Raw genomic sequence first — 15,306 nt, forward strand, 5'->3', positions numbered from 1 at the left:
CTTCAGCGACTGGTGCACAAGGACGCCCAGGTCTCGTTGCACTTCCCCTTCTCCCAATCTATTGCCGTTCAGATAATAATCTGCCTTCCTGTTTTTTGCCACCAAAGTGGATAACCTCGCATTTACCCACATTATACTGCATCTGCCATGCTTCTGCCCAATCACCCAACCTGCCCAAATCATACTGGAGTTTCTCGGCATCCTCCTCACAGCACACACGCCCACCCAGCTTTGTGTCGTCTGTAAACTTGGAGATATTACATCTAGTTCCCTTGTCTAGATCATTTATATATATTGTGAATAGAATCCCCAACCAGCGAAAATAGTTTCTCTCTCTCTACCCCGATCAGTTCCCCGAAAATGTCAATCGAATCACCCCTTAACCTTCAAAGTCCCGGGGAATACAACCCGAGTTTGTGTAATCTCTCCTCGTGACTTAACCCCTGAAGTCTTGCATCTTGTACAGACCGCAGAACTCACACCTCCGTTGGATAAACACATCTCCGGATTACCCTGACGTCAAGCCACGTTCTGCGGACCGCCGCCCAGGACTCGGGCACACCCATCCGCCAACCGGAAGACCGCCAGGTACAAGACCCCAAGAAGGGGACAGCAGTGACGGGGTCTGTGTTCCGGGCGGGCTGGAGTGTCCCATCGCTGGGAGTGTGTGGGTGTTGGCGGAGGTGAGGGGTTAAGTCTGACTCTCCCCCCCGCCGAACCGCCTTTAATGCGCAACAGGACAGCTCCCGATTTCGCCCCGCCCCCCCCCTCCCGCCACCCCGCCCCCTTGTGAAGGATGGTACTTACTTCCTCCGCGGATGTTGATGATCAGGTTCCCCTCGACAACGGTGCACTCGGCCAATTGCTGGGCGGCTGCCAGCGAGTCGACTGTCTTGGTCCCCACGTGGCAAACCTTGGGGCAGTGACCTTTGCACTTGCTGCAGATGATGCTGCAGGTGGGGGCAGAACATGGTGGGGTCAGAACCTCGATCAGGAGAGAACCGGGGGGGGGGGGTGCGGGGGGTAAGAGAGAAAGGGAGAGAGAGAGGGTGAGGGAGAAGGAGAGAGCAAGAGAGAGAGAGTGAGGGATGAGAGAGAGAGGAGAGAAAGTGAGGGGTGAGCGAGCGAGAGAGAGAGAGAGAGTGAGGGATGAGAGAGAGAGAGGGAGAGAGAGAGAGAGAGGGAGAGAGAGATAGATAGGGATGAGAGAGAGAGAGAGAGAGAGAGAGGGATGAGCGAGCGAGAGAGAGAGAGAGAGAGTGAGGGATGAGAGAGAGAGAGAGGGAGAGAGAGAGAGAGAGGGAGAGAGAGATAGAGAGGGATGAGAGAGAGAGAGACGGAGAGAGATGGAGGGAGCAAGAGAGAGAGAGAGAAAAAGAACTAGAGAGAGAACTAGACAGAGACAGAGAGACAGAGAAAGTGATAAAGAAAGGAATCGAGGAGAGCTAGCGTGCGAGAGACAAAAGGAAGGAGGGCAGAAAAAAGGGAGAGAGAGACAGAAATGCGTACGTAACGGAAAGAAGAGAGAGAAAGAGAGAGAGGGAGAGATAGAGAGAAAGACAAAGAGCAACAGAGGGAGAGAAAGAGGGAGAAACACAGAGAAAGAGCGATAGAAAGAGAGAGTGCGAGAGAGAGAGAGAGAGAGAGAGAGAGAGATACCAAGACGGAGATGGGAACATTGAATGGGGAAGAGATGATTCTGAAGTATATTTAACATTAGGAAATAAAATAAATTCTGAAATATAATTATAGACCCATTAATAAAATGCATGCTTAGACGCTGGAAATACTATTTTGCAAAGAATATGAATGTGTTTGTCTGATTCTTTCAACCAACCTATGCAGCAACTGGGGCCTGAAAATCAGATTCACTGCCCCTGGGCAGGGAACAGGGGGATATGAGTACGGGTACCGTACCATAGTGGTTATGTTACTGGACTAGTTATCCAGAGGCCTGGACTAGTGATCTGGAGAAGTGAGTACAAGTGAGAAATATATCTGATTCCTTCTTGAATATATTTAACAATTCATTAAATATATTCAAGAAGGACTTAGATATATTTCTTAACACTAAAGGGATCAAGGGATATGGGGAGAAGGCAGGGACATGGTACTGAATTTGGATGATCAGCCATGATCTCATTGAATGGCGGAGCAGGCTCGAGGGGCCGAATGGCCGACCCCTGCCCCTATCTTCTCTGTTTCTATCTTTATTAAAGCTCCTAGAATCACACTGATGGCACACAGATTGAACCAGAGGAGAGTTTACTGTAAACACTGAGATGTTAAATACAACACTCACCCACACCCTCCTCAGGTTCGTTCCCAGGGCAGGTAAAGCACGGGTTAGATACAGAGTAAAGCTCCCTCTACACTGTCCCCATCAAACACTCCCAGGGCAGGTACAGCACGGGTTAGACACAGAGTAAAGCTCCCTCTACACTGTCCCGTCAAACACTCCCAGGGCAGGTACAGCATGGGTTAGATACAGAGTAAAGCTCCCTCTACACTGTCCCATCAAACACTCCCACGGCAGGTACAGCACGGGTTAGATACAGAGTAAAGCTCCCTCTACACTGTCCCATCAAACACTCCCAGGGCAGGTACAGCACGGGTTAGATACAGTGTAAAGCTCCCTCTACACTGCCCCATCAAACACTCCCAGGGCAGGTACAGCACGGGTTAGATACAGTGTAAAGCTCCCTCTACACTGCCCCATCAAACACTCCCAGGGCAGGTATAGCACGGGGTTAGATACAGAGTAAAGCTCCCTCTACACTGTCCCCATCAAACACTCCCAGGGCAGGTACAGCACGGGTTAGATACAGAGTAAAGCTCCCTCTACACTGCCCCATCAAACACTCCCAGGGCAGGTACAGCACGGGTTAGATACAGAGTAAAGCTCCCTCTACACTGTCCCATCAAACACTCCCAGGGCAGGTACAGCACGGGTTAGATACAGAGTAAAGCTCCCTCTACACTGTCCCCATCAAACACTCCCAGGGCAGGTACAGCACGGGTTAGATACAGAGTAAAGCTCCCTCTACACTGTCCCGTCAAACACTCCCAGGGCAGGTACAGCACGGGTTAGATACAGAGTAAAGCTCCCTCTACACTGTCCCATCAAACACTCCCAGTGCAGGTACAGCATGGGTTAGATACAGAGTAAAGCTCCCTCTACACTGTCCCATCAAACACTCCCAGGGCAGGTACAGCATGGGTTAGATACAGAGTAAAGCTCCCTCTACACTGTCCCATCAAACACTCCCAGGGCAGGTACAGCATGGGTTAGATACAGAGTAAAGCTCCCTCTACACTGTCCCCATCAAACACTCCCAGGGCAGGTACAGCACGGGTTAGATACAAAGTAAAGCTCCCTCTACACTGTCCCATCAAACACTCCCAGGGCAGGTACAGCATGGGTTAGATACAGAGTAAAGCTCCCTCTACACTGTCCCATCAAACACTCCCAGGGCAGGTACAGCATGGGTTAGATACAGAGTAAAGCTCCCTCTACACTGTCCCATCAAACACTCCCAGGGCAGGTACAGCACGGGTTAGATACAGAGTAAAGCTCCCTCTACACTGGCCCATCAAACACCCCCAGGGCAGGTACAGCACGGGTTAGATACAGAGTAAAGCTCCCTCTACACTGTCCCATCAAACACTCCCAGGACAGGTACAGCACGGGTTGATACAGAGTAAAGCTCCCTCTACACTGTCCCATCAAACACTCCCAGGGCAGGTACAGCAAGGGTTAGATACAGAGTAAAGCTCCCTCTACACTGTCCCATCAAACACCCCCAGGGCAGGTACAGCACGGGTTAGATACAGAGTAAAGCTCCTCCTACACTGTCCCATCAAACACTCCCAGGGCAGGTACAGCACGGGTTAGATACAGAGTAAAGCTCCTCCTACACTGTCCCATCAAACACTCCCACGGCAGGTACAGCACGGGTTAGATACAGAGTAAAGCTCCCTCTACACTGTCCCATCAAACACTCCCAGGGCAGGTACAGCACGGGTTAGATACAGAGTAAAGCTCCCTCTACACTGGCCCATCAAGCACTCCCAGGGCAGGTACAGCACGGGTTAGATACAGAGTAAAGCTCCCTCTACACTGTCCCATCAAACACTCCCAGGGCAGGCACAGCACGGGGTTAGATACAGAGTAAAGCTCCTCGTACACTGGCCCATCAAACACTCCCAGGACAGGTACAGCACGGGTTCGATACAGAGTAAAGCTCCCTCTACACTGTCCCATCAAACACTCCCAGGGCAGGTACAGCACGGGTTAGATACAGAGTAAAGCTCCCTCTACACTGTCCCATCAAACACCCCCAGGGCAGGTACAGCACGGGTTAGATACAGAGTAAAGCTCCTCCTACACTGTCCCATCAAACACTCCCAGGGCAGGTACAGCACGGGTTAGATACAGAGTAAAGCTCCTCCTACACTGTCCCATCAAACACTCCCATGGCAGGTACAGCACGGGTTAGATACAGAGTAAAGCTCCCTCTACACTGTCCCATCAAACACTCCCAGGGCAGGTACAGCACGGGTTAGATACAGAGTAAAGCTCCCTCTACACTGTCCCATCAAACACTCCCAGGGCAGGTACAGCACGGGTTAGATACAGAGTAAAGCTCCCTCTACACTGTCCCATCAAACACTCTCAGGGCAGGTACAGCACGGGTTAGATACAGAGTAAAGCTCCCTTTACACTGTCCCGTCAAACACTCCCAGGGCAGGTACAGCACGGATTAGATACAGAGTAAAGCTCCCTCTACACTGTCCCATCAAACACTCCCAGGGCAGGTACAGCACGGATTAGATACAGAGTAAAGCTCCCTCTACACTGTCCCATCAAACACTCCCAGGGCAGGTACAGCACGGGTTAGATACAGAGTAAAGCTCCCTCTACACTGGCCCATCAAGCACTCCCAGGGCAGGTACAGCACGGGTTAGATACAGAGTAAAGCTCCCTCTACACTGTCCCATCAAACACTCCCAGGGCAGGTACAGCACGGGTTAGATACAGAGTAAAGCTCCCTCTACACTGTCCCATCAAACACTTCCAGGGCAGGTACAGCACGGGTTAGATACAGAGTAAAGCTCCCTCTACACTGTCCCATCAAACACTCTCAGGGCAGGTACAGCACGGGTTAGATACAGAGTAAAGCTCCCTCGACACTGTCCCATCAAACACTCCCAGGGCAGGTACAGCACGGGTTAGATACAGAGTAAAGCTTCCTGTACACTGTCCCATCAAACACCCCCAGGGCAGGTACAGCACGGGTTAGATACAGAGTAAAGCTCCTCCTACACTGTCCCATCAAACACTCCCAGGGCAGGTACAGCACGGGTTAGATACAGTGTAAAGCTCCCTCTACACTGTCCCATCAAACACTCCCAGGGCAGGTACAGCACGGGGTTAGATACAGAGTAAAGCTCCCTCTACACTGTCCCATCAAACACTCCCCGACCGGGTGTAAACCGGGACCGAATACCTGCTGGTGTTCCTTGAATATCCAGAGGGGCATTCCGGCAGGCACTCCCCCTGGAAAACCACGAACGGCAGCCAGTCCTTGGAGTTGTCGGAGGTCTTGTGGAGACTGGCGCAGTACTCCTGTGTCACGCAGCGCCATCCCTCATACTTGTAGGTCCTGGGTGGGCAGGTGGGCAGGCAGGTGTCGTTGTAGCGGTAGTTCCGGCACACCTGGCACATCCGGTTGTCACCCGGCCGATGACAACCCCCGAGGCACTCCTTGTGGCAGCACTCACCGGCGGCAGTACAGCTTCGGCCCAGACACTTACCGGGGCAGACTGTTAAGAGAAACAAAAACAAGCACACAACCCTTCAGATCAACTGGCGGCCGAGCCCATCGGAGATAGAAACATAGAAACATAGAAGATCAGAGCAGGAGTAGGCCATTCGGCCCCTCGAGGCTGCTCCGCCATTCAATGAGATCATGGCTGATCATCCAAATTCAGTACCCTGTCCCTGCTTTCTCCCCATACCCCTTGATCCCTCTAGCCTTAAGAAATATATCCAACTCCTTCTTGAATATATTTAATGAATTGGCCTCTACTGCCTACTGTGGTAGAGAATTCCACAGGTTCACCACTCTCTGGGTGAAGAAATTCCTCCTCATCTCAGTCCTAAATGGCTTACCCCTTATCCTTAGACTGTGACCCCTGGTTCTGGACTCCGCCGCCATCGGGAACATCCTTCCTGCATCTAGTCTGTCTAGTCCTGTTAGAATTTTATAAGTTTCAATGAGATCCCCTCTCATTCTTCTAAACTCCAGCGAGTATAAGCCCAGTCGACCCAATCTCTCCTCATACGTCATTCCTGCCATCCCAGGTATCAGTCTGGTGAATCTTCGCTGCACTCCCTCCGTGGTAAGATCATCCTTCCTCAGATAAGGCGACGAAAACTGCACACAATACTCAAGATGTGGTCTCACCAAGGCCCTGTACAACTGCAGCAAGACATCCTTGCTCCTGTACTCGAATCCTCTCGCTACGAAGGCCAACATACCATTTGCCTTCTTAACCGCCTGCTGCACCTGCATGCTTACCTTCAGCGACTAGTGCACAAGGACACCCAGGTCTCGTTGCACTTCCCCTTCTCCGAATCTATTGCCGTTCAGATAATAATCTGCCTTCCTGTTTTTGCCACCAAAGTGGATAGCCTTGCATTTATCCACATGATACTGCATTTGCCATGCATCTGCCCAATCGCCCAACCTGTCCAAATCATCCTGGAGTTTCTCAGGATAAGGGGTCGGCTATTGGGGACTGAGATGAGGAGGAATTTCTCAACTCAGAGGGCGGTGAATCTTTGGAATTCTCTACACCAGAGTGCTGTGGAGGCTCAGTCATTGAGTATATTCAAGGCTGAGATCGAGAGATTTTTGGACTCTCGGGGAATCGAGGGATATGGGGATCGGGCAGGAAAGTGGAGTTGAGGTCGATGATCAGCCGTGATCTCATTGAATGGTGGAACAGGACATTCTTATGTTCTTATTACACAGAATTTACTGCACGAAAACAGGCAATTCGGCCCAACTGCTCCGTGCCGGTGTTTATTGTCCACACCAGCCTCCTCCCGCCACTCTTCATCTCACCCCATCAACACCAGCCTCCTCCCACCCCTCTTCATCTCACCCCATCAACACCAGCCTCCTCCCACCCCTCTTCATCTCACCCCATCAACACCAGCCTCCTCTCACCCCTCTTCATCTCACCCCATCAACACCAGCCTCCTCCCACCCCTCTTCATCTCACCCCATCAACAACAGCCTCCTCTCTTCATCTCACCCCATCAACACCAGCCTCCTCCCACCCCTCTCCATCTCACCCTATCAACACCAGCCTCCTCCCACCCCTCTTCATCTCACCCCATCAACACCAGCCTCCTCCCACCCCTCTTCATCTCATCCCATCAACACCAGCCTCCTCCCACCCCTCTTCATCTCACCCCATCAACACCAGCCTCCTCCCACCCCTCTTCATCTCACCCCATCAACACCAGCCTCCTCCCACCCCTCTTCATCTCACCCCATCAACACCAGCCTCCTCCCACCGCTCTTCATCTCACCCCATCAACACCAGCCTCCTCCCACCCCTCTTCATCTCACCCCATCAACAGCAGCCTCCTCCCACCCCTCTTCATCTCACCCCATCAACACCAGCCTCCTCCCACCCCTCTTCATCTCACCCCATCAACACCAGCCCCCTCCCACCCCTCTTCATCTCACCCCATCAACACCAACCTCCTCCCACCCCTCTTCATCTCACCCATCAACACCAGCCCCCTCCCACCCCTCTTCATCTCACCCCATCAACACCAGCCTCCTCCCACCCCTCTTCATCTCACCCCATCAACACCAGCCTCCTCCCACCCCTCTTCATCTCACCCTATCACCATATCCTTCTAATCCTTTCTCCCTCATGTGTTTATCCAGCTTCCCCTTAAATGTATCTATGCTTGGTTGAACTGAAGGAAACAGCTTCCCTGGTGTCTGAGTTGATAAATGTACCATCTGGGGTGGCAGACATAGAGTAAAGCTCCCTCTACACCGTCCCATCAAACACTCCCGGGGCAGGTACAGCACGGGTTAGATACAGAGTAAAGCTCCCTCTACACTGTCCCATCAAACACTCCCAGGGCAGGTACAGCACGGGTTAGATACAGAGTAAAGCTCCCTCTACACCGTCCCATCAAACACTCCCAGGGCAGGTACAGCACGGGTTAGATACAGAGTAAAGCTCCCTCTACACCGTCCCATCAAACACTCCCAGGGCTGGTACAGCACGGGTTAGATACAGAGTAAAGCTCCCTCTACACTTACCCATCAAACACTCCCAGGGCAGGTACAGCACGGGTTAGATACAGAGTAAAGCTCCCTCTACACTGTCCCATCAAACACTCCCAGGGCAGGTACAGCACGGGTTAGATACAGAGTAAAGCTCCCTCTACACCGTCCCATCAAACACTCCCAGGGCAGGTACAGCACGGGTTAGATACAGAGTAAAGCTCCCTCGACACTGTCCCATCAAACACTCCCAGGGCAGGTACAGCACGGGGTTAGATACAGAGTAAAGCTCCCTCTACACTGTCCCATCAAACACTCCCAGGGCAGGTACAGCACGGGGTTAGATACAGAGTAAAGCTCCCTCTACACTGTCCCATCAAACACTCCCAGGGCAGGTACAGCACGGGTTAGATACAGAATAAATCTCCCTCTACACTGTCCCCATCAAACACTCCCAGGGCAGGTACAGCACGGGGTTAGATACAGAGTAAAGCTCCCTCTACACTGTCCCATCAAACACTCCCAGGGCAGGTGCAGCACAGGTTAGATACAGAGTAAAGCTCCCTCTACACTGTCCCATCAAACACTCCCAGAGCAGGTACAGCACGGGTTAGATACAGAGTAAAGCTCCCTCTACACTGTCCCATCAAACACTCCCAGGGCAGATACAGCACGGGTCAGATACAGAGTAAAGCTCCCGCTACACTGTCCCATCAAACACTCCCAGGGCAGGTACAGCACGGGTTAGATACAGAGTAAAGCTCCCTCTACACCGTCCCATCAAACACTCCCAGGGCTGGTACAGCACGGGTTAGATACAGAGTAAAGCTCCCTCTACACTGTCCCATCAAACACTCCCAGGGCAGGTACAGCACGGGTTAGATACAGAGTAAAGCTCCCTCTACACCGTCCCATCAAACACTCCCAGGGCAGGTACAGCACGGGTTAGATACAGAGTAAAGCTCCCTCTACACTGTCCCATCAAACACTCCCAGGGCAGGTACAGCACGGGGTTAGATACAGAGTAAAGCTCCCTCTACACTGTCCCATCAAACACTCCCAGGGCAGGTACAGCACGGGGTTAGATACAGAGTAAAGCTCCCTCTACACTGTCCCATCAAACACTCCCAGGGCAGGTACAGCACGGGTTAGATACAGAATAAATCTCCCTCTACACTGTCCCCATCAAACACTCCCAGGGCAGGTACAGCACGGGGTTAGATACAGAGTAAAGCTCCCTCTACACTGTCCCATCAAACACTCCCAGGGCAGGTACAGCACAGGTTAGATACAGAGTAAAGCTCCCTCTACACTGTCCCATCAAACACTCCCAGAGCAGGTACAGCACGGGTTAGATACAGAGTAAAGCTCCCTCTACACTGTCCCATCAAACACTCCCAGGGCAGATACAGCACGGGTCAGATACAGAGTAAAGCTCCCGCTACACTGTCCCATCAAACACTCCCAGGGCAGGCACAGCACGGGTTAGATACAGAGTAAAGCTCCCTCTACACTGTCCCATCAAACACTCCCAGGGCAGGTACAGCACGGGTTAGATACAGAGTAAAGCTCCCTCTACGCTGTCCCATCAAACACTCCCAGGGCAGGTACAGCACAGGTTAGATACAGAGTAAAGCTCCCTCTACACTGTCCCATCAAACACTCCCGGGGCAGGTACACACGGGTTAGATACAGAGTAAAGCTCCCTCTACACTGTCCCATCAAACACTCCCAGGGCAGGTACAGCACGGGTTAGATATGTTGTGTATGTACCTTTAAGGGAATAACTGGTCTCAGACTGCAGTACCGGCAGTGACCACCCCTGTATAAAAGGCCCTAGCAGGCTTCTGTAGTTTCAGTTTCCAGGTTGTCTCTATTCAGTAAAGACTTGTTAGAATCAACTCCTGCAGTCCGTGTCTCAATTATACACGGACATAACACTGGCGACGAGTAAGAAACGAACTTACCTGCAACTCGGCAGCACCTCAGACGACGTTATTGAAGGTCGAAGCCAGAAGAAAGAAAAAAAAATAATCCAAAGAAACTCAAGAAACGGGCATCGACCGTAGGCAACCGCCCTCCAAATCATCGAATTGAGAAATTGCAGGAGAGACTGTCGAGAGCCAGGCTTGGTTCTCCAGTCTGTGGTTTCCCAGCTAATCGGTCTGGTGGCAGGTAGTGCACTGATCCTTCCTGGGCTGCGGCGGGCTAGAGCTCGATCGGGTGGCTCTGCAACGGAGCCGGGCAGCGAGTCGGGAAGCAAAGAGAGAGAGAGAGGGTGGAGCACACAGGGCGCGGCCGGTGCTTCGCAGCCGGGCAGCGTTCGGACCTAAGAAGAGGGAGGGAAGTGTCCCAGAGGGTCCGCTCCAGGATGGGAATGGTTCTTCAATTAACGGAGCAAATATTGAAGCGCGATAGAAAAATAAAAATACCGCGGAGAGCGGCGTTGGCAGCAGCGATCGGGGAGGCGCGAAGACCATAGGGCGTCGCCATTACAGGATAGTAAAATAAATATAATCACCAGCAACAGTGTTGGCAGCAGCGGCAGCGGCGGGAAAGCACGGGAGGCGCCATCTTAACTCGGCGGGGAAGAAGGAAAAGCGCGGGAGATGCCATCTTCGATTTTCAAGATGCCAAAGACTGGCGATATCACTGCCTTCGATAATGCAACAGAAGACTGGACCACGTATGTGGAAAGAGTCGAGGTATATTGCGAGGCAAATAAAATAGCCGATGAGAAAAAGGCATCGGTATTGCTAAATTTAATGGGCGCAAGAACGTACGGCCTATTGCGGGACCTGATTACTCCAGCCAAACCGAAGGCAAAGAGTTTTAACGAAATTGTTGCTATCCTACAGGAACACCTAAATCCTACACCACTGCTGATAGCAGAAAGATTTAAATTCCACAGGAGAAATCAGCATAAAAATGAGAGCAATGCTGATTACCTTACGGAACTACGCAAGCTATCAAAGCACTGCCAGTTCGGAGCAGGACTGGCAGATACCTTACGGGACAAATTTGTCTGTGGACTCCTGAGTGAAGGAACCCAGAAGAGGTTACTCTCAGAGAAAGAGCTGACGCTAGATAAGGCTTTCAGCGTGGCAGTATCGTACGAAGCAGCAGCAAGGGGAGCTGCGGAAATACAACAAAAGCCACAGGAATACGGCACCCACGAAATGACACGGGGATTTGCAAAATGTTATCGCTGCGGCAGAACAAACCATGACCAGAAGGACTGCTGGTCCAAGGACAAAATATGCAGGCAATGCGGAAAGATGGGACACATTGCATGAGTTTGCAGGTCTGGGAAGAAGACCAACGACAACAAAAAGGCTACTAAGGAACCGTACAGGAAAGTACAAAAGATGACGGACAGTAGTTCCGAAGACCAGATGAGCGATAGTGAATCCGAGAACAAGAGACTAAGCTGTCTCAAACTTCACAACGTAATCGCAAAAGAGGATCACCGAACCATTTGGGTCACCCTCACGATAGCAGGGTCCCAAGTCAAAATGGAATTGGATACAGGATCAGCTCTAACTGTCATGAATCGACGAGACTACGAGCGGCTATTCTCATACATACCCTTGAGAGAGACATCCATTGTCTTGAGGACGTATACGGGGCAAAAAGTATACCCCAGAGGAAAAATAAGGGTGCCTGTCGAATACAACGGCAAGAAAATACGGAAATTGTATCTCTACATTCTGCAAGATGGTGGACCACCGTTATTGGGACGTGAATGGATCAGAAAGATAAGTTTAGACTGCACTCCATTCAGGCACTGACGGTGGCTGGTAAAAAGGATGACGACGTCACTCCTGGACGATTGTCAACAATCTTAGCTGACGCCAAAGAGGTATTTCAACAAGAACTGGGCACTCTTAAAGGCGTAACCGCCTCGATAAAAATAGAGGAGAATGCAATTCCCAAGTTTTTCAAAGCAAGACCGGTACCATATGCAATTCGCCCAGCCGTCGAGGCGGAGCTGGAGAATCTGGAGAATGCAGGCGTGTTATCTAAGGTAGACTGGAGCGAGTGGGCGACACCCATCGTTCTTGTCATGAAAAAAACGTTAAACAATAAGTCTGAGGAGCCAAGGAAGGTTCGCATCTGTGGGGACTTCAAGGTGACGGTGAACCCAGTCCTTCACACAGTATAATATCCTCTTCCAAGGATAGAAGATATCTTCGCCTCACTATCTGGAGGGAAGCGTTTTACAAAAATTGATCTAGCACAAGCATATTTGCAGATGGAGGTTGAAGATTCCTCTAGGAAGTATCTCACGATAAACACTCACAAAGGTCTTTACCAGTATAATCGACTGGTATTCGGAGTAGCATCAGCTCCGGCGATATGGCAAAGAGCGATGGAACAAGTCCTGCAAGGAATTCCGGGGACTCAGTGTTACTTGGACGACATCCTAGTGACAGGTGAAGATGACAGTGAACACCTTAACAACCTAGAACAGGTGCTCACTAGACTACGTGAACATGGGCTACGAGCCAATCGCCCCAAGTGCGAGTTTTTTAAGAAACAGATATCGTATTGTGGCCACGTGATTGATGAAGAGGGGTTGCATAAGTCCCCTGACAAAATTGAAGCGGTATTTAAGGCTCCAGCGCCTGAAAATGTGTCGCAACTGAGGTCATTCCTCGGATTGGTGAATTGCTACCATAAGTTTTTGCCAAATTTGTCCACAATTCTGCATCCACTGAACGCCCTACTACGAACGGGAGTAGCATGGAAATGGAGCGATGAATGCAAGCGGGCCTTTCAGAAGAGTAAGGACCTAATCACTTCAAGAGAAGTATTGGCTCACTACAACCCATCACTACCGATAAGACTGGCATGTGATGCGTCTCCCTACGGCATTGGGGCGGTACTGTCACATAAATTCCTTGATGGTTCAGAGAGGCCGATAGCTTTTGCGTCACGCTCGTTAACTTCAGCCGAGCGTAACTACGCCCAGATTGACAGAGAGGCCCTCAGCCTGGTGTGGGGGGTGAAGAAGTTCAATCACTACCTGCACGGTCAGAAATTTACTCTACTAACTGATCATCAACCTCTCGTCTCCATTTTCAACCCTCAGAAGGGCGTACCAATAATGACGGCACAACGGCTACAGAGGTGGTCCCTTTTCCTAGGGGCACACCAATATGACATCGAGTACAAAGGAACTAAACAGCATGGGAATGCTGATGGATTGTCGCGCCTACCATTGCCGACGGTGGAAGAAGAACTGGCAGTGGATCCAGTGGAGTTATTCCACTCGACTATAGTCGAATGTCTCCCGGTGACGAATGCAAACATAGAAAAGGAAACACGAAATGACCCGACACTCTCCTGGGTCTATGATTTAACGGTGAAGGGATGGCCAGCACATGGCGAACCACTGCTACCAGCATTCTCGCCGAGAAGAGAACAGCTGTCAGTGTGCAGAGGAACCTTGATGTGTGGATCCAGAGTAGTAATTCCACCCAAATTGAAGGATAGAGTGCTCAATGAGCTTCATGAGGGTCATCTGGGAGGGGTAAAAATGAAGAACTTGGCCAGAGCGTTTGTGTGGTGGCTGGGAATCGATAGAGAAATCGAAGAGATGACCAAGAGCTGTGCAGGATGCCAGAAGGTCCAAAACGCCCCACCACAAGCCCCTCTACATCTATGGGAGTGGCCCTCATCTCCATGGCAAAGGGTGCACATTGATTTTGCTGGTCCCTTCATGGACTCGATGTTTTTAATTGCGGTGGATGCACATTCAAAGTGGCCAGAGGTAATAAAAATGTCCTCAACCACCACAGAAAAAACTATCACAGTCTTACGAACCATATTCGCCAGGAATGGGCTGCCTGAACAGATTTGCTCTGACAATGGACCACAGTTTGTGTCTGAAGAGTTCCGGAGGTTCTTAAAGAACAATGGTGTTAAGCATTACACATCCGCCCCATATCATCCAGCCACTAATGGATTGGCCGAGAGGTTTGTTCAAACATTCAAGAAGGCTATCAAGGCAATGTGTAATGAAGATATACCCCTACAACACAAGGTGGATAACTTCTTGTTTGCCTACCGGAATGCAACACATGCGGTTACCAACCAAATTCCAGCCATGATGTTCTTCAATCGAAGACTACGATGCCGCTTGGATTTGGTTAAGCCAAACATCAGAAGAGATGTGGAGAACAGACAGTTTCAGAATATGAATGAAAGGCCGACCAGGAGTTTTAAGATAGGTCAACCAGTTTTGGCCCGGGACTACCGCACAGAGAAATGGCAGCCAGGAACGATCTGGACACGGCAAGGACCTCTAATGTATACCGTGGACGTTGGGAAGAGCATTGTAAGACGCCATGCTGACCAGATTCTAGAGTCACTGGAAAATGTCAACTCCACACCACGATCTGATACACCTGACGATGAAACCAAAGTACCAATTGCATCTACCGCAGAATCGGTGATATTGGAAGCAGACGAACCAAACAACGACATTGATCCCGACTCAACCTTGCCAGAAGAACCTGATATCCCAAAGAGGCGTTATCCAGACAGAATCAGGAAGCCTCTTCAAAGACTGAACTTATAATTGCTTAACTTCAACCAATGTATCTAGCAACTGTAATTGTAATTGTAATTAGTTATTATTTAGTTGTTAAATGAATGTTATGTACTGTTTATCTAAAAGGGGAGGAATTGTTGTGTATGTCCCTTTAAGGGAATAACTGGTCTCAGACTGCAGTACCGGGAGTGACCACCCCTGTATAAAAGGCCCTAGCAGGCTTCTGTAGTTTCAGTTTCCAGGTTGTCTCCATTCAGTAAAGACTAGTTATAATCAACTCCTGCAGTCCGTGTCTCAATTATACACGGACATAATAAGATACAGAGTAAAGCTCCCTCTACACTGTCCCATCAAACACTCCCAGGGCAGGTACACCACGGGTTAGATACAGAGTAAAGCTCCCTCTACACTGTCCCATCAAAC

At 50.5% G+C, this 15,306-nt stretch overlaps 1 protein-coding gene across 1 annotated transcript in view; it reads right to left on the bottom strand.

Moving 5' to 3' along the window:
* LOC147086440 (insulin receptor-related protein-like) overlaps positions 1 to 15,306 on the bottom strand; it is a 104,439-nt gene that overhangs the window by 44,462 nt on the left and 44,671 nt on the right. The window contains exons 3-4 of the mRNA XM_085978252.1: positions 5,511 to 5,826; positions 808 to 950 (exon numbers count right to left, since the gene is read on the bottom strand). Of these exons, the coding sequence (XP_085834378.1) occupies positions 808 to 950; positions 5,511 to 5,826 (459 nt within the window). The remainder of the gene's footprint in view (positions 1 to 807; positions 951 to 5,510; positions 5,827 to 15,306) is intronic.

This window comes from Somniosus microcephalus, unplaced genomic scaffold (assembly GCF_052327205.1).
Source record: "Somniosus microcephalus isolate GS21.2 unplaced genomic scaffold, FLI_Smic_1.0 unresolved_chr7, whole genome shotgun sequence".
In the NCBI taxonomy this organism is placed as follows: Eukaryota; Metazoa; Chordata; class Chondrichthyes; order Squaliformes; family Somniosidae; genus Somniosus; species Somniosus microcephalus.